Consider the following 26,745-nt stretch of genomic DNA (forward strand, 5'->3'; position numbering starts at 1 on the left):
ACTGACTCATCTGAAAAGAGCCTGATGCTGGGAAAGACTCAAGGCAGGAGAAGAGCATGACAGAGGATGAGATGGTTGGAAGGCATCACCGACTCAATGGACACGAGTTTGAGTAAATTCCAGGAGTTGACGATGGACAGGGAGGCCCGGCATGCTGCAGTCCATGGGGTCACAAAGATTCGGACACATCTGAGCAACTGAACTGAACTGATATTCCATTGTATGGCTAAACCACATTTTGCTTATCCATTCATCAGTTGACAGACAATTGAGTTGTCTTCACTTTTTGGGCTATTAGTAATAATGCTGCTATGGACATTCATGTTCAAGTTTTTGTGAACATATATTTTCAATTTTCCTGGGTATAGATCTAAAGCAAAATTGCTGGGTCATATGGTAACTTTCTGAGAAACTACCAAAATGTTTCCAAAATAGCTACACCATTTTACAATCCCAATAGCAATGTATAATGGCTCCAATTTCTCCACATCTTCACCAACACATCATATGTCTATTTTATTTTAGCCTTCCTAGTGGGTATAAAATACTATCTCTTGGTGGTTTTGATGTATATTTTCCTAACTGGTGACATGGAGCATCTTTTCACATGTGTTTATTATCTATTTGTAGATCTTCTTTGAAGAAATACCTGTTCTAAGTCTTTGACTATTTTGAAATTGGATTATTAGTCTTTTTGTCTCTCAGTCTAAGAATTCTTTACATACTCTAGATAATATACTCTTATAAGATACATATTTACATTTTCTCCCATTCCGTGAGCTATCTTTTCAATTTTTTCATAGTGTCCTTAACGTACACTTTCTTGATAATGTCCTCTGACTTACTTTTTATGAACTCCAATTTATTTTCTCTTGTTGTTTATGTTTTAGGTGTCATATCTAATAAAACAATCCCTAACCCAAGGACACAAAGATTTTATTCTATGTTTTCTTCTCAGAGTTTAGTAGTTTTAGTCCTTAATTGTAGGCCTCTGATCCATTTTGAGTTACTATTTACATATGCTGTGACGTAAGAATCTGAGCTAATTTTCCATGTGAATATTCAGTTGTCCCCAAACCATTTGTTACAAAAAGCATTCTTTCCCCTATTTAATTATTCTGTCGCCCTTGCCAAAAATCAACTGACCATAAATGCATGCACTTACTTCTGGGCTGTCAGCTCTATGCACTTGACCTTTATGTATATCTGGATGTCAGTACTACAGTTTTTGGTCCTCTTTAAATTCTAACAATGTTTTATAGTTCTCAGTGTGGAAATCTTGGATTTCTTCTATCCAAATTTATTTAACAATTTGTTAAATAAACAAAATGTTTATTCTTCTTAATGTTATTGGAAATGGAACTGTTTCCTTAGTTCAATTTTCAGACTGTTCATTGTTAGTGGATAGAAATAAAATTGACTTTTGTATATTCATGCTTCTTATAACCTCATTAAACTCATTTAATATCTCTAATAACTTGTGGAAAGATTCCTTAGGATCATCCATACACATGATCATGTTATCTGAAAATCCAAACAGTTTTACTTCATTTTCTAGTCTAATTGCTCTAGCTAGTATGTTTAGTATAGTATTGAACAGAAGTAGCAGAACAAACATCCTAGTCTTGTTCCTGATATTCAGGGTGAAACCTTTAAATCTTTTACCATTAAGTGTGATGTTAACTATGGGTTTTTCATAGACATCCTTCATTAGGTTGAGGAAGCTCCCTCTTACTCCACGACTGTTGAGTGTTTTTATCAAGAAAATGTGTCAGATTTTGTCAAATGTTTTTCTGCATCTATCAACTGCCTTTTACTCTACTGATGAAGTACTAAGTTGATTGATTTTAATCAATTATTGATGAATGAATGACTGAGGTTGATTCAAATTCATATTTCTGGAATACACACATTTGGCCATGGTATGTAATTCTTTGTGCACATTGCTGGATTTAGTTTGCTAATATCTAGCTAAGAATTTTTGTATCTATATTAAAAAGGGGATATTGGTCTGTATTTTTCCTGTCTTTTTCTAATTTATTATCAGGGAAATTCTAGCCTCACTGAATGCATCAGGAAGTGTCCCTCCTTAGTAAAACACTGGTGTTAACTCTTTAAAAACTAGTTATATTCAGATCTCCTACTTCTTTTTGGGTCAGTTTCAGTACAGTTATGTGTTTCTAAGAATCTGTCCATTTTCCACACAAACAGTAACCAAAAGAAGAGTAGGAGTGGCTATACTGACCCATTAAAACTCTAATTGGGGAAAATGACTCAAAAAAAGTTATCTAGAGGAAGATTTTAAGCAGTATGCAAAATATATTTGGAAAAGAATGAAACAGAAAGACAGACTACTTTACAAGCTACCAGGGAAGAGATACCAGGTTACCAGAGCCACCAGGGAAGCCCACTTTACAGGCTAGGCCTGACATAATGATGAACTACAAAAAGAAAAAGGGGAGAAGTTTCTTAAGATATGCTTTGGACTATGTCAAAAGGTCTTAAAGACTCTGCTCCCAATGCAGAGAGCCCAAGTTTCCAAGTCAGGGAACTAGATCCCACATACCCCAACTAAGAGTTCACATGCTGCAACTAAATATCTCACATGCCACAACCAAAATAAATTAAAAAAAAAAAAAAAAAAAGCTAAAATTCTAATACTTACATAGGAATAGGAACTTGACATGGAGGACAAGGCAATGCAGTCTGAATAAATGCTGGTTCAGAAGGCTGTTCCCAAGGGCCTGTAGGCTGGTGCTACAAGTAAAATACACACCAATTTTAAGTCAGAAGAGCTAAACTGTATGGCCAGTTTAAGTATCTAAGAAAACAGTTCCAAAAATCCTCTGCTCAAGCAGGTTGAAATTTTTTCAAGTCATCAACAAATTGTGCTTATTGAAATATTTTACTACATCCTTAAATTCCATTACATTGTTTCCTTCTAACACATTTATATTAAAAATTGAGGCAGACTGCAGTTTTTAAATAACAGAACAAAGGCAGTATAGCATCCTCCACTTCTTATAAGCCCAAACAAAACAAAACAGAATCACAAAATCTAAATTCCACCAGTAGAATTTAACCTCCATTGTTTGGTTCACTACTATCTCCCCAGCACCTAGAAAAATGCTTAACATGTAGTAAGAATTCAGTAAATATTTGCTGAATGTGTGAAGGAATCTTTGAAGAAATTAGGAGATATTTATAACCCTACACCACAATATATGGAGGACTCACAAACTCATCTGCAAGATTATAAAATGACTATCATGCTGTTCTTACAAACATTTGTTTATTGGTTTCTTTTCTATACTGTAAGCTTCTAAAGACAGAAGGTCAAGTCTTAAACCTTATGTGAAAGTCACTCAGTCGTGTCCGACTCTTTGCGACCCCATGGACTCAGGCCAGAATACTGGAGAGGGTAGCCTTTCCCTTCGCCAGGGGATCTTCCCAACCCAGGGTTCAAACCCAGGTCTCCTGCATTGCAGGCAGATTCTTTATCACCTGAGCCACCAAGGAAGCCCAAGAATACTGGAATGGGTAGCCTATCTCTTCTCCAGCAGATCTTCATGACCTAGGACTCAAACCAGGGTCTCCTGCATTGCAGGTAGATTCTTTACCAGCTGAGCTACCAGAGAAGCCCTATACCTTATGACCCAGCTCCTATCACAGTGTTTAATATCCAGTAAGTAATTAATCATCGCTTGTTGTATGACTAAGTAAAATTAAGAAAACCTAACCCAGAGAAATGCATTATCTCTTAGTAATATTTGTTCTCTTACCCTGCCAGTTTGCTTTATTAATGCTTGATCATGACACGGAGCAGGACATAAGTGACCGCATTTCTCCAAAACCTTTTGGCAAGGTTGATGACATGGAGGACAAGAGCCAAAGTGACAGCGATGTTTTTCTTGACTTGTATGATGGCAAGTTGGTGGCCGACTAAATTATAAAATACAATTTTTTTAATTACTTTGATCACTGAACAATTGTATCTAAAGTACAATTATTTATTCATATATATATATATTCTGATTCCACACAGAATGATCATACTGTGAATATTAATATTTTAGAACATTAAAGCAAAACTGAAAATATTAACAAAATTAAAAATCAATATGAATTTAAATCTCTAAGGTATCAGATGTAAGTCTATGCAGAGCTTTGTACTAACCTGCACTGCTCTTTGCACTTGGGGGGTCTTGTGGTACGTTCTCGGCCACAGGGTACTGTCACCTTTGTATTACCACAATTGCACTTCACATCTACAGTTTCTGGGCAAGGGTAACAACTACCTAGAAAAAAAATGTCTGAAACTTAAAGAGAAAGTTCCTTAACTATCCAAATTCCCATCAACAGCAGAATCAATAAGTTTAGTATATTCACAGAATGGGATTCTACTATGAGAATAAAACCAGTATGAACGAACCTCACACGTAACACTGAGCAAAAGAAATTCAACACCAAGAGTATGATTCCATTTACATAAAATGAACAGGAAAAACTAAATCTACTCTGTTTAAAATCAGGATGATGATTACAAAGGACACAAAAATAGTTTTGGAAATGCTGGTAATGTTCTGTTTAGTAATGTGAGTTCTGATTATATGGGTAGGTTCCATTTACAAAAAGTCATCAAACTGTACACTTGCTATCTGTATACTTTTCTGTACCTACACTGGTACTTCAACAAAAAGTTTTAGAATTTCACTTAAAATTTGCTAAAAGTTCTAAGTAACAAATAACACATTATTAAAATTATATAAGCAAAATGGAGCTAAGTCTGTGGAAAATCTGTTAGCAATAATCTTTTTGGCTTAATTTCATACATACATTTATTCAAGTACATTATTTTAAGATAAATTCCCCAAAATGAGTGACTTCTTTCATCAGATTATTAACAAGTACAGTCAATTTTCCATTAGTCATGCTCTGAGAAAAGACTAAATTGTAAAATCTCATTTTAGGCTATAATTCCAAATAATTCTCTTCTAAACATTTCAAAAGCAAACATCTTTAGAGTTTTAGTTTTTCACCTTCTTTTGTTATGGGTTGGTAGAAACATGCAAAACCAACTGAAAAGAAATCTTTTAAACTGGGCTAAAAAGTTCCCCCCAAGGCTTTGACATTCTCTTAAGGGCTTTCTTTCTACTCTGTTTTCCCAGTAGGGCACCCCATTAAAAATGAAATAATAAAAAAGGAATAAAGAGTCTTCAACTAGGAAGTATCTCAAGACACTGCTGCCTAGGTGTCAGACCAAGCAAAATAATGAACAGCAGTTAACCTAATAAAAAACAGATTAAAGATGACAAACAGCCTGGTTAAAGATTCTATAAGTTCAAAACAAACAAAAGTTAAAAATATTTAATAAGTTAAATAATGACCACAGAAAACGAAAACAAAAATCATCATAGGGAAAAAACACACATGTATCATACAAATTACCAAACTTAGACTTCAGAGTTTTCGTAAGTATAATCCAATGAAGTATTATCCTGATGGTAATGCAAACCAAGTCATCCTGACTCACCTGAACAAACTTTATTTTGTTCCTTCCAAAAGAATGACTAGATGTCACATTTTTTAAAAGTTAATAGCAATATTTATGTCTGTTCTTACTCAGCACATTGTATCAATTTCCACACTTAACAATGATCATTTTCATTCATCTTCAGCAATTCAGAGAGGAACTTATCAAACAATATCTTTTCACCATCCTAAACTACCGTATTAGTTTTCTTTTTTTTTAATTAAATCTTGAGAATAAGGGATAATTTCCCTAAACAGTCTTCCTAATGAACCCATTACAAATACTTGTACAACATGACAAATAAACTAAAATAACTTCAGTTACAGTATTTTTTAAATGAAAAAGGAGCATTGAGTTACAGTGATCAGTGGGTCAAAAGCCCAATAATTCTGGAATCATAACCATGGATGGTCTTAAACTTAAAAGAACTATAAATTGAACTTTCATATATTCACAATGCAAACATGCAGACAGCATGCTCTTCCTATGAGTTACCGTATAACTTAAGATTATGAAGGTGTCTAGAATAATGAAAAATGACATAAAATAATGATTTTACATATCTTATGCAATTGTGGTAAGAGCTGGACAATGGTATTTTCATACACTTTCCATTAAGATAAATTTTGTTAGGGGCTAGTAAACTTTTTTTAAAATAAACATTCTGCCAAACAATAATAATAATAATTGAACCCAGATCTGATCAAACCACTAGTCCCACTAATAGTTTATAGGAAATACAGAGGAAAATGCCAAAAATTCAATAATACCACAGAGATGCATTCTGAAAAATCCAGACTCTATAAAACTGCATAAAGCAATCTAGTTTCTTAAGTGACAAATGAAAAAGATGGAAAATCATAGAAAAAGAGGGAAATTACAGATTAACAGACTTTAGAGACATAAACCAACTACAATGTCAATCTTAGTAACATTTCTGAGTCATACAAACTGAAGTAAAAAAATAAAGGTATTTATGAAACAAGATATGTGAACACCACATATTTGCTGATATTCAGAAACAGATTACCTATTTTCAGGTTAAGAATCCATCTTTTAGAGATGCACATTGAAGTATTTATGGGATCTACTTCAAAGGAGTACAAGATGGGGATATGCTTTCAACATTTCTCCACTAAGTATGATGCTTGCTTTATGCTTTTTGCAGATACTGTATAAATCAGGTTAAGGATGCTCTCCTCTATTCCTGGTTAAGTTTTCATCATATACAGATTTCGAATTTTATTAATGGTTTCTCAGACATTTACTAAAATGATCTCATTTCTCCTATAGTCTGTTAATGTGGTAGAAACATATTACATTTACTAATCTTAAACCAACCATATATTATTGCATGGATATCTTAATACCATCTAGCTGGATTTGAGTGGTTAAAACTAATTTCACAAACATGTTCATGAGTTAGATTGACCTGTAATTTTCTCTTACTTTCTCTGTAAGATAAATAACGAGCTGGGGCACAATCCTTTTTTATATATACTATCAAATAATTTACAAAGAGATTAAACTTATATATACCTTAAATGTTTATTTGTTAAAAATCAAGTGTAAATATCAATGAGACCTTTTTTTTCTTGGTGAGAAAATTCTCAACTACTGATCTAATTTCTTTGATGGTCATACAACCAGTCAAGTTTTCAACTTAAAGTGAAGGTCACGTTTTAACAGTGGCTTCTAAAACCCTAGACATATTCTCCTTTCCTCAGCAGTCCTTTATCCCACCATTTTTCTGACCTCATCTCCTTGGACAATCACTTCAGTCCTCTCAAACGTTTCCGTCTTAAGGCATCTGCAATCCCACCGCCCCATCCCCATTTCCACAGCGTCTGATCCCTACGTCTCTCAGGGTCCCCCTCACACATCATCCTACTTGACCATACTATGTAAAGCAGTATATATCATCCACTAACATGATTTTAATTTCACTCTAATTCTCTTATTATACTTGTCACTATCTGATATTCTGTACTAATTTATTTATTTTTATTCTAATTAAGGGAGAATTACAAAATAAGTTCCATAAAAGCAGGTACTCTGTCAAATTGTTCACTCATGTAATCCCAGTGCCTGGTACTTAGAAGACACTCAAAAATACTTATTGAAGTTTTGGGTTCACATCCTGACTCTGTAACTAGTTCTATAACCTTGGGCCAATAGTCTTTGCCTTCTTCCTCCTTACACAAAACACTAATGTCATTCACCTTCCAAGATTCCTGAAAGAACGAAGACATTAAGAGAAATATCTAGCATCCACCTAATCCCAAAGGAAAACAACAAAAAACAGTACAGTAGTTTGTCCAAGGTCATATAGCTACTAAGTCCAGACTTGACTCAGACCTCTTAATTTAAGTCCATGCTCTTCCCACTACCATATACTATCTTTCAGGAGATTTCACTTCATACTAACATACTCCAAATGAGTAAAGTTAACTCAGTCTTCAACGTCTAATAACTTAGGGACTCCTGAGACCCTTTCAGGTGGTGTGCAAGATCTCATATACATAGATTAGAATTTTCCAGAAGCTATGTGACAAGGGATATCACAACAGATCGAATGCAGAAGCAGATACATGAATCCAGTTATCTTCTACTAAGCTGGACATTAAAGAAATCTGCAAAAATACAAAATACCATTCTTCCCACTAATTTTTTTTTTCCAGAAAATATTTATTTTTCACACAAAAAAAGTTACTGTAATAAGATGTAATGGATTATTACTATGTTTAAATAAAATAATAAATGTTATTATATTTTAATTTTAAATAGAATAAATATCAATAGATAAAACCCATATTAACAAAAGGTCTTTGGGTCCAAAAAGAGTTTAAAGGGGCCTTGAGATTAAAAATTTTGAGACCCACTGGAAAGAATATATCCATTCATTTACTAAACTTAATTTCATATAAATGTCTAAAATTCACAATAGTACTGAAAAACCTATTAGCTTAAGAACTATATGGGGAAGGTTGGGTAGAAGAAAGGAAACAATATGGTATTACAGAAAGAACTAAAGTTTATATTTAGAAGGCCTGTGTTCAAATCTTGGTTATGGTGCTTTGCTAGAAAATTCCCTAAGGAAATCACTGAATCCTCTTCAGCTTAAATGTCCTCGACCATAAAATAAGGATACTAGCGACTACTCTAACGTCTCAAGATTGTTAAGAGTAAGATAATAAATGTGAAAGCTCTCTATCAACTATAAAGCACTATGTAAATATAAACATAAAATTACAGCTGTTATTAAATTTTACCTCTATGGCAGACAGATGGACACTTATGGTTTCTACATCCTAAAGTCCGTCCACAGTTTTGATCACAAGGTGGACAGTTTCCAGGGCAACACTGAAGGGAAAGCAATATATAAAGAACAGATAATTTGAAAATCATACATAATATGAATGTCATTACTAGTTATTCACAGAACTTAGGGAAATCAAAAGATTGTTCTTTTCACTATAAGAATAAGAATATTCAAGAGTATTAACATTCTTGTGTAGAATACATTATACTAAGAACTTGTAAGTTTAAATAGACAATGACCTAATTTAGTGAAATCAAGCTAAATTTACGTGCCCTTTGGTTAACTATTCTATAATCTAAAATAGTTCCATAAGAGATTCTCTTCTACTTATATATGCAGAGACTGACAACATTAACCATAGGAATGCATGTAGTCAAACTCTATAATCAATTTAGGCAAACAATCTGCCTATTTTTAAGATTTAATTATAATAAAGCCAGTGCATTATATAAATTAGGTGGGGAACTATTTTCAAACCAAAGAATCAGAGTCTAACTAAAGGAAAGAAGCAGAGACAGGCTAACTGATTTCAGCACTCTCTCGTTTGTTACTTCTTAATTTTCAATCTGTGAGAAATACAGCTGTCTAAGACTTGTCCCAATTTTCATTCATGAACACAAAGCAACTACTTAAAAGTTCTATCTGCCATTCTAACTCCTTGACTTCTCATATATCCAAACCTTGGAAACAAAATACAGACTACAATTGTCTTAAAGAAATATGGGTTTGTAACCTACTTAAGAAAAAGTTTCAGGATAAAAAAATAGCTCAAAACAAAATATACATTACTGAAAAGCAATTAAAAGTTAAAATAGTTCACTCAATTCAATAAGTATTTACCAAAAAATACTATGTGCCTATCACTTTCCCAGTGCCAGTGGGGGAAAAGAAGATTATTGCGATAAGCCTTTTAGGTGTTTGTTTCTCACCACTGATGAGCAATAATGACCAGATTTACTCTCCTGCTTTAAACAACTAGAAAATCAGACAAAATATATCCAACAACAGTTTTCAGATTTTGGACAATTAGGCAACACTGGACAGAAACCCTATGAAAAGATAAACAAAAAAGGTGAGTCCTATGATAGCACAAGTTTAGACCTGGAAGTTTCCACACTGCAGCACAAGGAGAAAAATCACAAGCAAAGTCCAGTGGTCTCACCAAGTTAAGGAGACAAAATTCAAGGTTCAGAGGCCAGTATGGTTAGAATTTGTGGAGAAATGGTAGCACAAAATATAAAGTTCATAGTATCTGGAAACCAATCAAAAGTCACCCAGGAGGAAAGAATAACCCAAAAGGAAAGCAAAATTCGATCAACAGAAATAGACCCAAGAATGACAGATGACAGAATTAGTAGGTAAGTACATTAAAATAAGCCTGTGAAGTATAGCCCATCCACCTATACTGATGACAACAGAAGAAAGCATGAGCATGAAAAGGACAGACATGGAAGTGATGAAAAAGACCCAACTCCAAGACTCAGATGAAAAAATACTGTCTGAGAGGAGAAAATACATGATGGGATTAAAAATGGGATTATACAATGCAAAAGAAAACTTGTTGAACTTGAAGATAAAGCAATATAAGCTAACATAAAATATGAACATTAAAAAGACTAAATAATAAATGGAGCATGAGTGAAGCATTAGAACTATAGGCCCTCAAGTAGTTTGACATATACATCACTGGAGTGTCATAAAGCAAAGAGTAGGAGAAATATTTGAAGAAATAAGGATCGAAAATGTCCTAAGTATGATGAAAACTATAAAGAAATACAAGAAACTCAACAAAAGCCGAGCAAAAGAAACATGAAGAAGGCAATACAAAGGAAATCACTAATAAATTCCTGAAGACTAATGATAAAGAGAAAAATCTTTTTAAACAAAGAAAAAAGATACATACAGAAGAACAAAGATAACAAAAATAGTTTAAAGTATGGGGGGAAAACTGTCAAATAAAAATCATACAGTAAAAATATTTTTCACAAACAAAAGCTAAAGAGAGTTTACAAAAATTGAAAGACTCCATGACCAGCACTCAAGAGGTGTTAAAGGAAGTTCTTCAGATAAAAGAAAATGAAACCAGATAGAAACCTGAATCTTTATAAAAGGATGAAAAATGGCAAAAGTCATGAGTTTGATGATAAATATAAAAGATTACCTATTTTTTTCAAATTCTTTGACTAAAGCAAAACAACATATTTAAGATTATTTTAAAAAATAGTATAAAATGTGTCGGAATTAAATAAAGGAGGTAAAGTAGAATCATTGAAAAGCAACACTCAATCAAATAGAAGACACAAAAGAAGGAAAAGCAACAAAGAGCAGATGGGCAAACAGAAAATAAATAGCCAATGATAGATTTAAATTCAACCATTTTATTAAAGATCGTAAGAAATGTAAATGATCTACACTCAAATTAAAACTAAAGATTGAATAAAATAAAAAATCTAAGTGCTCTGCATAGATGTTCACTTTAAATATAAAGATATGAATAAGTTAAAAGGATGGAAAAGATATACTGTATTAACACTATGAAAAACAAAGTTGAAATCACTGTATTTAATAAATTTAAGAACAAGGTATCTTACCGGAGATAGAGGGATAATTTATAATAATAAAAGAGGCTTGAAAAAACTGCAAATCTACAGACTCAAAAAAATACTCCTTATACTGAACCAAGTTTCTACAGATAAGATCTGAACAGCAGAAGTTAAGCCTCTACAAAACCAAATGACACTGCTAACACTGCTATGACGTTTTAGTCAGGGAACAGAAATAGCCAGATAATCAAGACAAAAGAATTATGCACAGGACAAAAGGACACCACTGTTATTTAAAAACATTGATAGAATTTCCACTAATACAAACAATATATTTATTAATATTTCACATAGGAAGCAAAGAATATGTCTAAATACCTGAAGAACAAGTCAAGATGGCACTTATCATAGGCCCCAAAAGGAAAAACTCAAAAGAATTTTAAAATCAGTTTTCCAAGCTTATTACCTTTCTCCTACACTGATGCTTCTGACAGTCCCGCATCTTAACACACTTAGTTTCACAAAGATAAGGTTTATGGCACGGCATTCGTTTTGTATGCTTCCCACAGCGACAATGCTTTTCCACTTCCTGGAAGAATCAAATGCTATTGACTTTTGTTGATATGATTTTTTCACATTGCTATCTCTATAATTACTAAAAAATGAAAGAGAAAAGTTTTAAGAGCCTTTTGTATTAAAGACTTAAAAAAAAAAGGCTGAATTTTCTAAGACACTTGTTTCAAAAAGACTTTACAGAATTTCTATTATTAAATTTAGTAAAAACTTGATATTAAATAGTAAAACAATTAAAATCTCTTATATCTAATTACACCATAACATCTATACATCTAGTTTCAATAAAACAAGAAAACTGGATTATCTGGTAGCATGTCAAAACCAAAATGACATCTAGGCATTTTTTTCCATCATCACTAAGCCTAATTCATTGTTGCTTTGAATGTCTACTGAGAACAAACAAGTCCACACTAGTCTAAAAATGACAACATTCAAACTTTTACCAAGGAATACAAAATAAATGGTAACTTCAGATTTAACTGCTGGCATACTCTCCTGTTTCATCATAATAAATGTTAGATCATGACAGCAGATGTTTAAGAGAACAATTATAAAACAACCCCATTTGACATATTATGACAGCTGTTAAAAAAGTAATCATTACAGGAGATGACTAACTTGTCTACATGTTTCACAAGGGCCTCGGTGACAACGCTGTGAACATCTATGGATTCCACATTCAAGTACTTTGTCACAACTGTCTCCACAAGTTGGTACATCTTCTGTACAAGGCAAGGAAAATTCTAGAAGCAGATAAAAAAAAAAATCAGTATTAGTAACAACATATATTATTATAAAACACTAATAATGTGCCATGTACTTCTGGTTCCCTAAATGACAGGCCTTTCTGACATGAGTTTTTGCATCTACATAATTAATGGAAAAAGTTCACTTTAATGAAAATAACCCCTAATATTTGTAAAGTTTATGCTTTAAAAAAAAAAATTATTTCAGTGCATCGGATCTTAAGCTGCGGCACGTGGGATCTTCGTTGTGGCGCACAGGCTCTCTAGTTGTGGCACTCAGGCTTAGCCGCTCTGTGGCATGTGGGATCCTAGTTCCCAAACAGGGATCCAACCCAGGTCCCCTGCATTGCAAGGAGGATTCTTAACTACTGGACTGCCAGGAAGTCCCAAAGTTTATGCGTTTTAAAAAGAATTCGACACATGACATGTTACCATACTCAAGAAGCACATTTTTATGAGCTAACTACTTCAGAAATAACTTTTCTAAAGAAATGAGTAAGTCCCTGGAAACTACTAGGAAGAATTCTACAATATACAGAATAAAAAAAAAAAAGAAAATTGCTCTAAACAAGCTCATAGGATGAAAAAAAAAAAAAAATCTAGATTTTCAAACTATGAAATTGGCCTTTAACATAAATATTTTATAACTAATGCTGGCAATAATCTCACAAATATGTGTGCTGGTATTGGTGCTTAATCAAGAAAGTGAACGTCAACTGAAACTCTTCTATGCCTTCATCTCAAAGCAGTCAAAACTAAATTCACCTCTAACACAGAATAATGGCAAGAGTTTATAACTATTAGGTTTCCTTCATGTGCTGGCCACTACACTAAATAATTTATGTGCATTTTATCACTTAATTCTCACAATTATCTTATGAAGAAGGTACTACTATTGTCCCCATTTAACTTGAGAAAAGTATATTCAAGAAAGTGGGATTTCAACCCAGATACGCTTAGTCTTTTTTTTTTTTTTTTTAATTTTAGCAGAGATTTATTCAAGCAAGGAAAGAAAGAAATGGGATCAGAGGAAGGAACTAAATCAGGAATACATCTTGTAATACTTATATTCATCACAGTCTTAACTCACCCAGATTTATATATGTTGGCACGCTATTCAGAATGGTGACCCTTATATAATCAAAGATCATATTATTATCACTCCAGTTTTTTGTTTGTTTTATCAGCATGCAGCACAGGATATTGACATTTACTTCCCTCAATCACTTCTCTTCACTGGTCAGGGGTTGAAAGAATAGGGGAGTTGGAAGAGCATTCAGATGGAAGCCGAAGATACACCTTGAATGTGCTTTGATGGGTTGAAAAGAGGTTGGTCTGAGCTTGACAAGACACCCGTTTCAGAGGCTCAGGAAGTTTGGGGCCAAAATCTGAGTTCTTAATCCACCTGTTACCCAGGTGTGTAGAAATCTAATACTGAATTTATATTATTATTGAAATGACATTGTAAGTTTCCAGAGAAGACTAATTGGGAAAATATAATAATTAGCATAACAAGTAATCATAATCTGATTAAAGATTTTTTAGAAAGCCTTACTTGACTTCTGACATGGACAGAACCTTTTCCCAGATCGAGGACAATCTCCACAAGCACCTACATGGCAAACTTGCTCACACGTATGATTACCACATGGTAGTGTTTTCCCACATACCTAGAACAACATGCAATAAATGCTAAAGACTTAAAAGTTAACAAGACTTTGTATACGACATAATAATTTCTCAATCACAAATAAGCAACTTCTTTATATTCCTCATATTATTATGCTTTCTCTCTCACATAGGTATCATGAATGTGCATAAACACAAACACACATTTCTTTTGTGCCAGAGTATATTTTTAAAATACAACAAAGGCAAAAAGAACATACAGTTTCATGTGGTCATCCACCAAGATTTCCAATGGTACTAAAGCCATGCCAATTCTAAGACAAGCTACAAAATCAACCCTACTTCCTCAAGTGGATTAACTCAAGAAGAGGGAAAAGAGGAGAAAAAGCTAGCAAGAAAGAGTACATATGTACTAAATCTGAAATTCAACAAGTCGCTGTTAATTTGAAAAATAAATTTCTCCTGGTAATTAAAATGATACTAAGTTGAAAAGTTTCCTAAAACATGAATAAAATTCATCTGAATTGCTGTTCTTCCTCTCTTTTTATCCAACTAAATCTAACTAGCATTTCTAATTGTATATGCTTTGGTAGACTTTAACACCCACTCCTCAAAATGCATATACACTTACTTGATCACAGTGCCACAGTGGACTTGCACAGCTTCTTTCAGCTACTCGTTTGCCACAGACACACTTTTGTCTACTAACTCTTGGACAAGGTGGGCAACTTCCTAAAATCAAAACGATAAATAAGCACGGAACATCATAAAAGCAATGGCGGCTGCTTTGACTTCTGCTTAAGGCTGGAACATCTAACACTTATGACCTTTTACCTGCATGACAAGGATTTTCACATTTATGTTGTCCACAAAGCAATTTCCGTCCACATGGCAGCTGACAGGACCATTCCTTAGCACTGCACCGGCGAGGGATAGGTTTTGCTTTCTTACAATAACAAGTAGTTGTGACCATCTTGGGACAAGGGGGGCAAGGACCTAGAATCCAATGAAAGGAAAAAAAATCAGAAGCCAAAAATTAAAAATTTCAGTTCCTACACCTATCAGTAATTCCTAACACTTTCCTGATACTTTAAAAGGCAATCCCTTCAAATATTTTCTTATGTACACTTAAGTTCTGGATTCAACTTTCACAATGATTTTTTTGCTTCAATGTAAGAAGAAATAACTACCCACAAACAACAAGAAATATAATATATAACTCACCCGGATGGCAGAGGAGTAAACACTTATGGCCACAAGAAGGTTTAAAATCTCTCTCACATACTTGGCCACATGAATGAGGCACAAGCCACGGATCTAAAGGTGGATCTTCCACTTTTCCACAATAGCAATAGTACCTGCTAGGTGTGTCAGATCGTTTGTATTCAAACCTACATTTGGGACTACAAAGAATGAAATTCCTGAAGTTAATTTCATTTATAAAAGTGATATGAGATGGGATATAAATATACTTAACAATGGAGTATATACAATCAGTTAATGTACCCTCTGCTCCATCTCTATATTAGTAAGAAACATGATTTTACTAAAATCAACTTCAACCATCTAGAACAGCTCTGTCCAATAATTTCCTGAGACAATGGAAGTGTTCTACACCTGTCATGTCCAACACAATAGCCATTAGCCACATATGGCTAGTGAGCACTTGAAATGTGGCTAATACATACAACTGAGGAAGAAACAATTTTTTATTTCATAATTTTTAAGAGTATAAACAACTGCATGCGGCTACTTGCTACTGTATTAAACAACACATATCTAAAATACAGCTATACAAGAAAGCAACATTAGCTTTCTACTAACCACCTGAACTTTATTCTTGAGTTATTCATTCCAATTTTATAAGGCTCACTATTTTAAAAGTTTGGTTGGGTGGTCTACAAATAAGCAAACTATATTAGGAATAGCAAGCAGAAGAGAGAAATCAGGTTACAGGTAGGTAATATAGCAGCAAGAAACATGGCAAAATCTAGAAAGGGAAAAATATTTGAAAATAAAAAATATTCATATTTAACATCTAATACAAAAATATATATATTTCAAATATGCCTAAGTCAAAGAAAAGTTCAAATACTGCTTCACATTCTCTACTAAAACAAATTTTTACCCAGCAAGACTAAAATAAAGCAGTTTTGGTCCTAGAAGCCAAACTAAAATAATAAATGTAGAAAATTTAATGAGACTGGATAACCTGAAGCTTTGATAGATTTTGAGGCTAAAACTAGGAAGCCAATGATCAAAATGTTAGATGTCAGTCTTGTACAATGTGACACTAAAATATACAAACAGGAGCTCCTGAGAGAAGCTGCAGAATTTCAATGGATTCTAGTCAGAAAGAAATTAAAAGTTCTTTAAAAAGATAACTAAGGCGTTGCTTTGTGGTGGGGTGGGGGGGGGGTGGTGGGGGTAAGAATCTAAATGATTTAGTAGTTACCAAAGGAACTATTAGTTAATACAAGTTGGGGCAATGGAGGGAGCCATTAGTAGGTTTCATCTCTTCACAAACCAAATGACTACTTGAAGGCCAAGCATGGACAATGAAATTGCCAATAGAACAACTTAGAAGCTACAATTTTCATTTATTTTACTACTAAACACTCCAACTAAATTAGAGAAAGTTACCAAGGCCAGGGATAATCTCTCTTTCCAAAATCATCATCCGTCAGAGAAGATACCAGAAACTGGCTGTCTTTAGCCCACTTCTGGATACAGGGCATGTGAAATATACAGAAACATCCTGAACAACTCCAAACCTAAGACAAAGGTATCAGAGATTAACAAACACAAAATGATTTTTCTTTGATAATTCCACAATACTTTAAAATAAGTATCATTTTCAAGAACTAATTACAGAAAAAAACCTTCCTCTAGCATAATAGAAGAAATGTTCTTTTAAAAAATTAATTTACATGTAGAACACTGTAAAGAAAAATAATATTAACCATCCAGATTCATTCAGCTAGAAACTACTGCTAACATTCTGAAAAAAATCTCTAATATTTTTGTATATATTTCATACTTTTTAAAAAATGAGGTCATACTGCAGTTACTGATAAGTAACTATAGCCTTTTTTTTAACATAGTATAAGCACTTACCCTTATCAAATATGTTCATACAACATGATACTTATAGCTGTATAGCAGGTATCACGTTGATTTATATACCATAATTTAACAAATTTTGGGTCGTTGTACATTTAGGTTTTTCTAATTGTAAATAACACCACAAAAGGAATCCTTAAACACAATATGTACTTATAATCTCTGTTGCCCCATTGTTATTAAAAATCTATTAGTCTCACAATTAATGCTAAATTCTAAAACTTGGGTGAACAAAGAAACTTGAAAATATATATATAAATATCATAAGCCAGCTGAAGCACTGAAAAAAAGCCAACTTCTTCCCCCAAAAAAGCAGTGCCTAAAAAAAGAACTGGGATATAGAAGTAAAAGGTCAAGAGAGGGAAAAGGAAATGCGAATAAACTGCATATTACTCAGCTGATTACTACTAAGGGCCAAAGTTCAGTCCTGTTAGGAATGTTCTGAAGAACCACATAAAACATGCCTAGGACAACTCCAGCCCCAACCACTAGCAAAGAGGAAGCTAGAGCACTCATCCCTTAACTCCTTATGGTGGAATGTTGCCCCAGTGGGGAATAACTCTGCCCTACTTCGGTACTATACCCACTTCCTGCTGAGTTAGTTCCCAAAGAGAAAGCAGTGAGGTTGGGGAAAAAACCCACAGACAGCAAGTGTTTAATGCAGAGACTATTCCTCCACTGCAGCTGAATTCACAGTAAGCCAACCAGAAGCACCAAAGGCACCTGCAGCTGCTATGCCATCCTATCTGATATAGCTTAAATTTCTGGTTCATTCTGCATGACCCATCCATTTCACATCTGACCTGACTGCCCTTCTCTAGGCAATGGTGCTACAACAGCAGAGGATTAGCTTGAGGTCTAAATGGTGAGTCTATCACATTCAGTCATCACGTCCCCTTAATTGCTTTATTAATGCTCTTTAAATTTACATATATATTAACTTCACCATTAGGCCATAGAATCTCTAAGTACATAAGTTATCTCTGAATCCATCTCTCCCCATTAACCTAGCCACTTTCCAGAAGCACCTTCAAGACAAGAGAAGCTCACTAATAAACCATAAATGTCACTGCTAGGTTTTACTTCCTTGAAGGCAGGGAACATAATGATATTTTTTAAAACCTGGTGAAAGTAATGAAATGTAAGTTATTTAACATTTCAGTACTTGTGAGTCTCTATGAAGTACTAATGCTAAAAATGCTTTATCAACATGACATATGCATTGACACTGAAAATATTTGCTTCAGTTTTATTAATAGTGCTGAAAATATTCATTGCTCATTTAGAGGTATTTTTCTTTTAATCACAGATTCCCCAAAACTGAATATCAATTTATAAATAGAATTCTCAAATGAAACATTTTTTAGCAGAAACAGTAATAAATGATTACAAAGTATACATGCAAAATAAGATATTTGACGGCAATAACATTATTTTAGATATGGACAAAAACTTACTGCTTGGTTTCTCTTCACTGAAGCAATACAAATTAAGCATGTCATAGCCCCGGCTTGAAAAGCTTCATTTACGTACTGTTTCGTTCGCTCTAATTCTCGTACATCTCCATCTTGAAATTTAAAAATTGAAAACTTAAGGTTAAGCAACATCTGAAAATAACACAAAGTCACCAACAGCACCACATTACGTGAGAACTGTCTAGTATTATCAATTGTTCAAACTACAGCTAAAAAAAGGAGAAGCTAAAGGAAAAAAGCAATCAGTGAACTGCAAAGAGGTCACAAAGTCCATGCATTCTATTTTGACCTTCTCTCAGAGTTCACCTGCTGTTACAGTCCTTAACAAATCCGGTGGGGGCAGAGCCTCAGGCAAAGGCAGCAAGATGCCAAGTAATAAGAGAAAGCATACCTAAAGCGAGGTGAAAGGAACTGAAAAGCAAAAGCTCAGGAGAGCCACTGAGCCTAAATATAAGCATATGTCTATCAATGTGTAAGTGCATAAGAGTCTGTGTATATGAGTCTGTTTGTCTGACAAAGCATGTTCTTAGTAAAAATCTGTCGAATGAAAAGATCAATACAGTACAATAACCTTGTTTCATTAAATTATGCTATTTCTGCTTAAAAAGGAAGCATGACTTAGAAAAAAAATTACTACACCGTATTTTCTTTAAGCAATCATTAAGCATTTACTTGGTAGACACTGCACTATTTGTATTTCAGTAAGATTAAATAAGATGTTTTTAATTTCATTTTACAGATGAGAAAACTGAAGCACATAACATTTAAGTAACTTCGGTATGGCTCCAAAGTGAGCCCTCTTGACCACTATGCTATGCTGCAGCAAGGGTTTAATACAGGAAGGTCCAAGAAATAACAGCACAATGAAAGGCAGAAAAGCAACCCTGAAGCTCACATGACACCAAAAGGACAATAATCTGAGTCACTTTAGTATAAGAAAAATAAACCTACAGGCCTTTAGTATAATAAAGATTATTCAATAGAGGTTAACCAAGTCTCCAGGAAAAGTACACTACTGGCATAAACTATCGTTAAGTACAGAACATGGCAATAAAATTGTACAAGCCAAAATTTATGTCATCAAAAAGAAAAATAAGAAGGACACTTGGATAATTCTTTACTTTCTAAGACCATCTAAGTAAACACAAAAGTCACAAAATCTTGTTCTACCATACTATAAACACAAGTATAATTTAGGTTATTCAACAAAATATATATAAAATCACTCCCAAAACTATAAAATACTATAAACTTACTAAGACAATTGTTTTGAACAAACATCAAAGTTTGACGAGAATCCTTAAAGACAGACTTAATAACCATATTCTATGTATTTATTTTGCTCTTTGACATGGCTGGCTCTAACAAATGTAGAGCATTTTAAAATTTCATCTAATTTAACAGCTACCATGTAACATAGAAGATAAAAACAAGATGAATAGACTTTAATAAAGTCTAATCTTATATTTATAAAATTTATGTAAGACTTCTTTGAAAATTGTGTTAAAACTTGGCTGCAGCAATAAAGTATAGTGCCCAAGGTGGACAGGATGGCATTTGAAGTCATGCATTTTAACAAGATCACTCTGGCAACTGAAGAAAAATGACTGTGAGGAGGCCAAGACTGGAAACATGAAGTACCAGAGAGGAGGTAGTTACAGCAGATGAAGCAAAAAAGACATTTAGTAAGTCAATGTGTCCATCTCAGCTTTCTCATCTTTAAAATAGTAGTAATAATAATATCTACCCCACAGAGCTATTATGTGGATTTAAATAACTATTATTTAATAGCTATTAAACCTATTAAACAGCTGTAGGGGCCTGAATTAAGGTGATGACAGTATGGGGAAAGGTGGGGTGAATTTAAGAAATTTAGGAAGTAAAACTCAGCAGGACTTGGTGACAATGAGATTGTGTTGCTTTGAAAAGTCAACGTTCATGCCAAGATTCAGAAGGAAAGATTGCTGTGCCTGAAGAGCTGTCTGACATAGGCTGAGGGGAGGAGTGGGAGCAAATAAAATATACTCATGTCATGTATATGCCAACCCTGCTCCCAGATTTCTGCCTTAGGTGGGTGACTGGGAAAACTGTGGCACTACTAATTAATATAAAGAAAATAAGACAATAAATAAGTTATCTTTCAACATATGTTTATGTTTCCATAGGCCAGCAAGACAGCAATACCCAACAGGAAGCTGCCATTAAAGTCTGAAACTTGACATGGAAGTATAAGGGCTGTGAGTTCTGGTGTTCAATTCACTAACGTGAGATGGGAACCATCTCATAACTCTGGGATTTACTGTACTAGTCAAGTTTCCTGACTTTGGTAGAGGCAAAGTACAGAACACAATGGAATGGATATCAAAATACTTATGGATTTGACACAATACAGCGTAAGAAAATCGCCTTAACACTTTGAGATGAAAGCCGGGTTAAAATTAACAATACTCATAAATGATAAAAGTTTTCTAAACACTAGACAGAAATACTTGGTTATATCACTGGATTTCCTATTTAAAAATAACACCTGTACCTAGAATGGTTTAAGTGAGGTCTTCTTGAAGGAAGCCTGAAGTTACTTTCTATGAAATCCTTTAAAAGCAAGAAACCTCAAGGTTCCTCTTTGCCAACTTTTACCTGGCTGAGTCAGACTTCTCAGTCAAGCTTCCTAATCTTAATTCTTTGCCAGACAGGGTAAATTCCTTGGAAACCATTTTGATGATATGTACCCAGGCTCATGATGCTATCAATATACTCAGCAACTACTATGGATAATACCTTCAAGAATGCTTCCAGCAATGACTGTAAGCATAAAATGTGGAATATGTAAGAGCACTTCACAGAAAATAATCTATTTCTACACTTAGTACCAAATCTTCACAGCAACATCACTTTGCCCCTTGCTCTCATAAACGAATGTGGTTAAGTAACCCAGATATATACAACATACAATGTGACTGTACACACTGAACCTGAGGAGACTAAGATTTTTTTTAAAGCATAAACATCAGAAGTTGTAAGATATAAAATAAAGGAATAAAGTTAAGAAATGAAACTGACTCCAAGATACATTTAACATAATGAAAAAGAGAAAAATGAAGAATCAATTTAAAGGAGTATTCAAAGTCTTCAAGTGCAATCAAACCATCATCAGGAACAACTGGACCCAACTCATCTCTCAGGGAAGATCCCCCATCCCCACCACCCAGGCATACTAATGAGATGCCAATGAAACACCAAAGAGAATTTCTAAGGCTATAAAAGACATTGCCATCCTATTACTGTGATAAAACATATAACTCAAATAGTAAACGGAGAAGGCAATGGCACCCCACTCCAGTACTCTTGCCTGGAAAATCCCATGGACAGAGGAGCTTGGAAGGCTGCAGTCCATGGGGTCGCTGAGGGTCGGACACGACTGAGCGACTTCACTTTCACTTTTACGTATTGGAGAAGGAAATGGCAACCCACTCCAGTGTTCTTGCCTGGAAAATCCCAGGGATGGGGGAGCCTGGTGGGCTGCCGTCTATGGGGTTGCAGAGTCGGACACGACTAAAGCGACTTAGCAGTGGTGGCAGCAAATAATAAAAGGTGTAAAAATTCAACTCCATAGCATAAGAATGTTCATTCTTAAGATACAAAAAGTATCCCACACAGAGTAAAGGTGTTAGAAAAAGTCAGGAATATATTTTTCATTTGATGTAAAAATATCAAAATTTAAAAGCTCATACAGTACCTGTCTGAGTAGTATAAGTTATAAATGTATTAGCAACTATTTTTCCTCTTTTTCCTTCAAAATCTTCATCCCCTTCTTCTTCAGATGAAGAGCTAAAGTGTTCTTCAACAATTTTTTTGGCTGCAGCCTGATTAGCCTTCTTGATTTCCTCAAATTTCTTTTGAGACATTAGCTCTGCTTAATAGAAAAAAAAATGTTTTTCATTTCTGCAAAACAATCTCGCAAAAAGAAAGACATGATATACCAACACATTATTAAAATACAGATTTAAAAGTCACCTTTGGTGCATTCTATTTTACTGTCATCTATGAAAAAAAGTATTTTCAAATTTCTTATCATATAGGTAAACAGAATACCACAATATAAACTTTCACTTTTGTTAAATATTCTGCTAAATGCAACAAACTGTTCTAGAGTGACTAACAAATCAATTTTTTAATTTACAAAGGCATGTTAAAGTATCAAAAAACTGGTGATCAACCTCAAGACAAGGACATTAACAAAATTAAAGTGAGATGTTTAAAAATAAATGGTAGGAAAGTCCAAGAGGGAAGGGATACACATAGCCGATTCACTTTGTTGTACAGCAAAAACTAACACAACAATGCAAAGAAATTATACTCCAATAATAAAAAAAAGTTTTAAATGAATGAATGGTACACAGTGATTCTTAAGAGGTGGGAAACATACCCACTGGGAGCACATCAAAATCAGCAAAGCCACGTGCTTTTTCAAATCATCTTCTTCCATACTACAAACCCAACATGGCTTGGCCCACCAAAGACTTAGCACAAGCAATATTCACTGTATACTCACTATGTTTACAATTCCTGCTTAGAAAGCGCAAGAACTTTTTTGTCTTTATTAGCATGTGGTCACAAAACACATTTACTGAACATTAATCCCACACAAAAAGTGACTGACGGTAAAGAATCAGACAGACTGTAAAGAATCAGACCGTAAAGTGCCAGACAGTAAAGAATCTGCCTGCAATGCGGGAGACCTGGGTTCGATCCCTGGGCCACAAGAAGATCCCCTGGAAGAGGGCATGGTAACCCATTCCAGTATTCTTCCCTGGAGACTCCCCATAGCCAGAGGAGCCTATCGAGCTACAGTCCACGGGATCGCAAACAGTGATACACGACTGAGTGAGTAAGCACAGGAATCCAACACAAAATACTGCTAACATGGAAAATGTGCTTCTCACAACTTCATTCCAAGAAGAAACGTTAAGTAAGTTTTGAATTAGTTCCGTTATTCTGCTTAGCACTGTCTGTACTTCTGACTTTGTTACTGTCTTAAATAATGCAAAAAAGAATTAGACTACTTCATAGCACATTCCCAATGAGACTTCAAACTCCTCAAGAGCAGGACTATCAGAATTCTCTACAAGCATTATTAATAAACCCTTCTAGACAGCAACCACAGTTCAAGAAAGGAGCCACAAACATACTGAATTGATCTTAATTCATGAGTGCCTTAATTCATCAGTGCACTAAGAAATGCACTTTATGCTTGAAACTGATGAGTCACTACTCATAAAAACTTTCCTATTTTAGGTGGTGTACTTGTATTTAATGATGTTTTATCTTTATTTTCCTCATGAAATCCTCTCCTTTTCTTATTGCAGCTGGTTTGGCTGGGAACTCCTGGATATTTCAAGTAAAACTGGAGGAAAATGTACAGAGCTTACATAGGAATCTTTGAGTACTAGTAGAAAACTAATTGATATAAGATATATGACTCAAAATTTTTTTAAAGGTTGAAGCAGATATAATAAAAACATTCATAACCTGATCAATAGACCCAGATCAGATCATCTCAAAGACAGCTGACAAAGCAACCTTCCCATATATTATTTTTTACAGTCAAATCTCAATTATCCAGTTGAAGGATGCTTGCTTTTCTCTAACCACAAAATCCAAGGAAGTTCACCAAAACTGTTCACAAGTCTCCCTCTTGCATACCTCACTACCACCAATATCATACTCAGTAACTCATCACTATTCTAAACTCAGAATTTTCTATCACCTAACTTTAAAATTAGCTGGAGGAGGTATAACATTCAGAAGCTCAATTTGCTCCTCCACCCAAAAAAATATATTTTGAAAAATACAACAATAAAATGATTTCCGGGATTATTCTCTGACCCCCTGCACTCTTTCACTGCTGTGGACAACTGAAAGCTGCATGTGTGCACGCCACCAAAACACTGCTTTGTTGTTCAGTCACTAAGCTCTTTGCAACCCCATGAACTGCAGCAAGCCCGGGTCCCCTGTCCTTCACTATCTCTTGTGAGTTAGCTCCAACTCCTGTCCGTTGCCTTGGGTGAAGGATACTGACAAGCTGAAGGAGGCCACACCAGATATATCCAGGAAAGGACATGAAATTTGTGACCCCAGTAGAAAACAGTACCACAAACTTAAGTGCATATAGGGCATAGATAATTAAGGTCACTAAACTAGGCAATCAAACAAAGATGGAAAATGACAAACAGCCCCAGAAGTAGGAGACACAATGCGAAGGGGAAAGCCTAAATCCAATCTAAAAGGGACTTCTGTAACTCGGCCCAACCGACTGTTGCCACGCATTAAAGTACCAAAGCCACAGTGTTTGAGAAGAAAAGTTGCTAACCGGGTTTTTATGAAATTTTAAAAAGAAAAACCAAAAAACTGCCGGCAATCAATTCAGATTTAACGCATTGTGTTAACCAAACTATACGCTAAATCAGACCGCTGGGCTACGATTTGCAACCTTGGGAATTCAATAGACAAGAGAGAAGAGAAGACTACGGGACGGAGAAATAATAAAGATTAATATCAATTAAACTGATGATGAATAAGGTGTGATGGGAATTGGCCTAGAATGAACAGTTGCCTGAAAGCTTTGAGAAGTGAGGCCAATTATAAACTCCTGAAGAAGGAAAGTAGTGAATGCGGAGGCAGCTCAGACTAGGCAGTGCCTTAGGAGGTGGGTATTCAGGTGAGCCCGAGAACAGGAGCCATTCTCACCACCGGCCACGGAAGTCTGAGGCGCTTCAGACCCCGCGGGGCAGCGCCGCGCTGAGCTACCTGCAGCCGCAGGGGTGGCCGCTCCTCCGGGGCTGAGGCCAGGAACAGCAGCGCCCACCGACCCCTTCTCTCGCCCTCCTCCGGCGCCGCGGAGATGGACTCCATTTCCCGAGGAGGGGGCCGCAGTGCCTCGTCCTCGGGCTCGGCCTCGACCACCGGCTACCTGGCGCCAGGAAGCTTCCATCCCTGCAGAGGAAAAAAAAAAAAAAAGAGTGGAAGGAGCGTGAGGGCTGTGGTGCCGAAGAGTCTGGGGAAAAGGACAGTGAGGGAAACCGAGATGAGGGTGAAATGAGGAGGGTCTCCGCCGGACCGGGGCCGGATTTGAAAAGGTCGCGGCCCTGTCTCTCCCAGAGGGCGAACCCCCGCTACGCCCAGGCTTTGGAGATGGCTAGGAGAGGGAGAGAGCTAGGCAGAGAAATGGACTGCAGAGCAAGGCGCATACAGCCACGGAGAAAGAGTCGAGAGAGAAGGAAGGAGCCTCCTGGACCTCGGAGTAGCGCGGTGATGGGAGAACAACCGACTAACCCGGCGTATCCCGCCGGGAAGCAACTGCAGTAGCAAACCCCAAGGAAAGCTACGTCTCCTTATCGACGGCGCCCGCCTCAAGCGACTACAATTCCCAGAAGTCCAGGCTCACAAATCGCAGAACGCGTGGCATCACCGGCCGCTTCCTCATCCGGGACCTTTTCTGTGTGTTGGCCAGCCCTCGGAACGCATGCGCCAACTGAACCGGGCCTTCGGAAACCGGGCCTACAGTTCCCGAAATGCTCTGGGGTTCGGGCTTCCCTTGTGGCTCAGCTGGTAAAGAATCCGCCCGCAATGCTGGAGACCTGGGTTCGATCCCTGGGTTGGGAAGATCCCCTGGAGAAGGGAAAGGCTACCCACTCCAGTATTGTGACCTAGAGAATTCTTTGGATTGTATGGTCCATGGGGTCGCAAAGAGTCGGACACGACTGAGCGACTTTCACTTTCACTTCGGGCGGGCAGGGCG

At 35.6% G+C, this 26,745-nt stretch overlaps 1 protein-coding gene across 5 annotated transcripts in view; it reads right to left on the reverse strand.

Annotated features, from left to right (window-relative positions):
• The window catches only part of NFXL1 (nuclear transcription factor, X-box binding like 1), a 61,925-nt gene extending 35,496 nt beyond the window's left edge, over positions 1 to 26,429 (reverse strand). Inside the window, exons 1-15 of one of the 5 annotated variants that reach the window (XM_070372357.1) lie at positions 26,280 to 26,429; positions 25,695 to 25,940; positions 22,684 to 22,857; positions 18,930 to 19,039; positions 16,993 to 17,123; positions 15,574 to 15,752; positions 15,184 to 15,345; positions 14,981 to 15,081; positions 14,276 to 14,390; positions 12,593 to 12,717; positions 11,865 to 11,987; positions 8,806 to 8,896; positions 4,178 to 4,298; positions 3,783 to 3,942; positions 2,666 to 2,757 (exon numbers count right to left, since the gene is read on the reverse strand). In XM_070372357.1, the coding sequence (XP_070228458.1) occupies positions 2,666 to 2,757; positions 3,783 to 3,942; positions 4,178 to 4,298; positions 8,806 to 8,896; positions 11,865 to 11,987; positions 12,593 to 12,717; positions 14,276 to 14,390; positions 14,981 to 15,081; positions 15,184 to 15,345; positions 15,574 to 15,752; positions 16,993 to 17,123; positions 18,930 to 19,039; positions 22,684 to 22,857; positions 25,695 to 25,938 (1,928 nt within the window). In that variant the 5' untranslated portion in view covers positions 25,939 to 25,940; positions 26,280 to 26,429. Of the gene's footprint in view, positions 1 to 2,665; positions 2,758 to 3,782; positions 3,943 to 4,177; positions 4,299 to 8,805; positions 8,897 to 11,864; positions 11,988 to 12,592; positions 12,718 to 14,275; positions 14,391 to 14,980; positions 15,082 to 15,183; positions 15,346 to 15,573; positions 15,753 to 16,992; positions 17,124 to 18,929; positions 19,040 to 22,683; positions 22,861 to 25,694; positions 25,941 to 26,196 lie in introns of all 5 variants that reach the window. The other 4 variants (XM_070372358.1, XM_070372359.1, XM_070372361.1 and 1 more) reach the window with 4 other exon arrangements.
• Between the last annotated feature and the right edge of the window lie 316 nt (positions 26,430 to 26,745).

Source organism: Bos mutus, chromosome 6 (assembly GCF_027580195.1).
Source record: "Bos mutus isolate GX-2022 chromosome 6, NWIPB_WYAK_1.1, whole genome shotgun sequence".
Lineage (NCBI taxonomy): Eukaryota > Metazoa > Chordata > Mammalia > Artiodactyla > Bovidae > Bos > Bos mutus.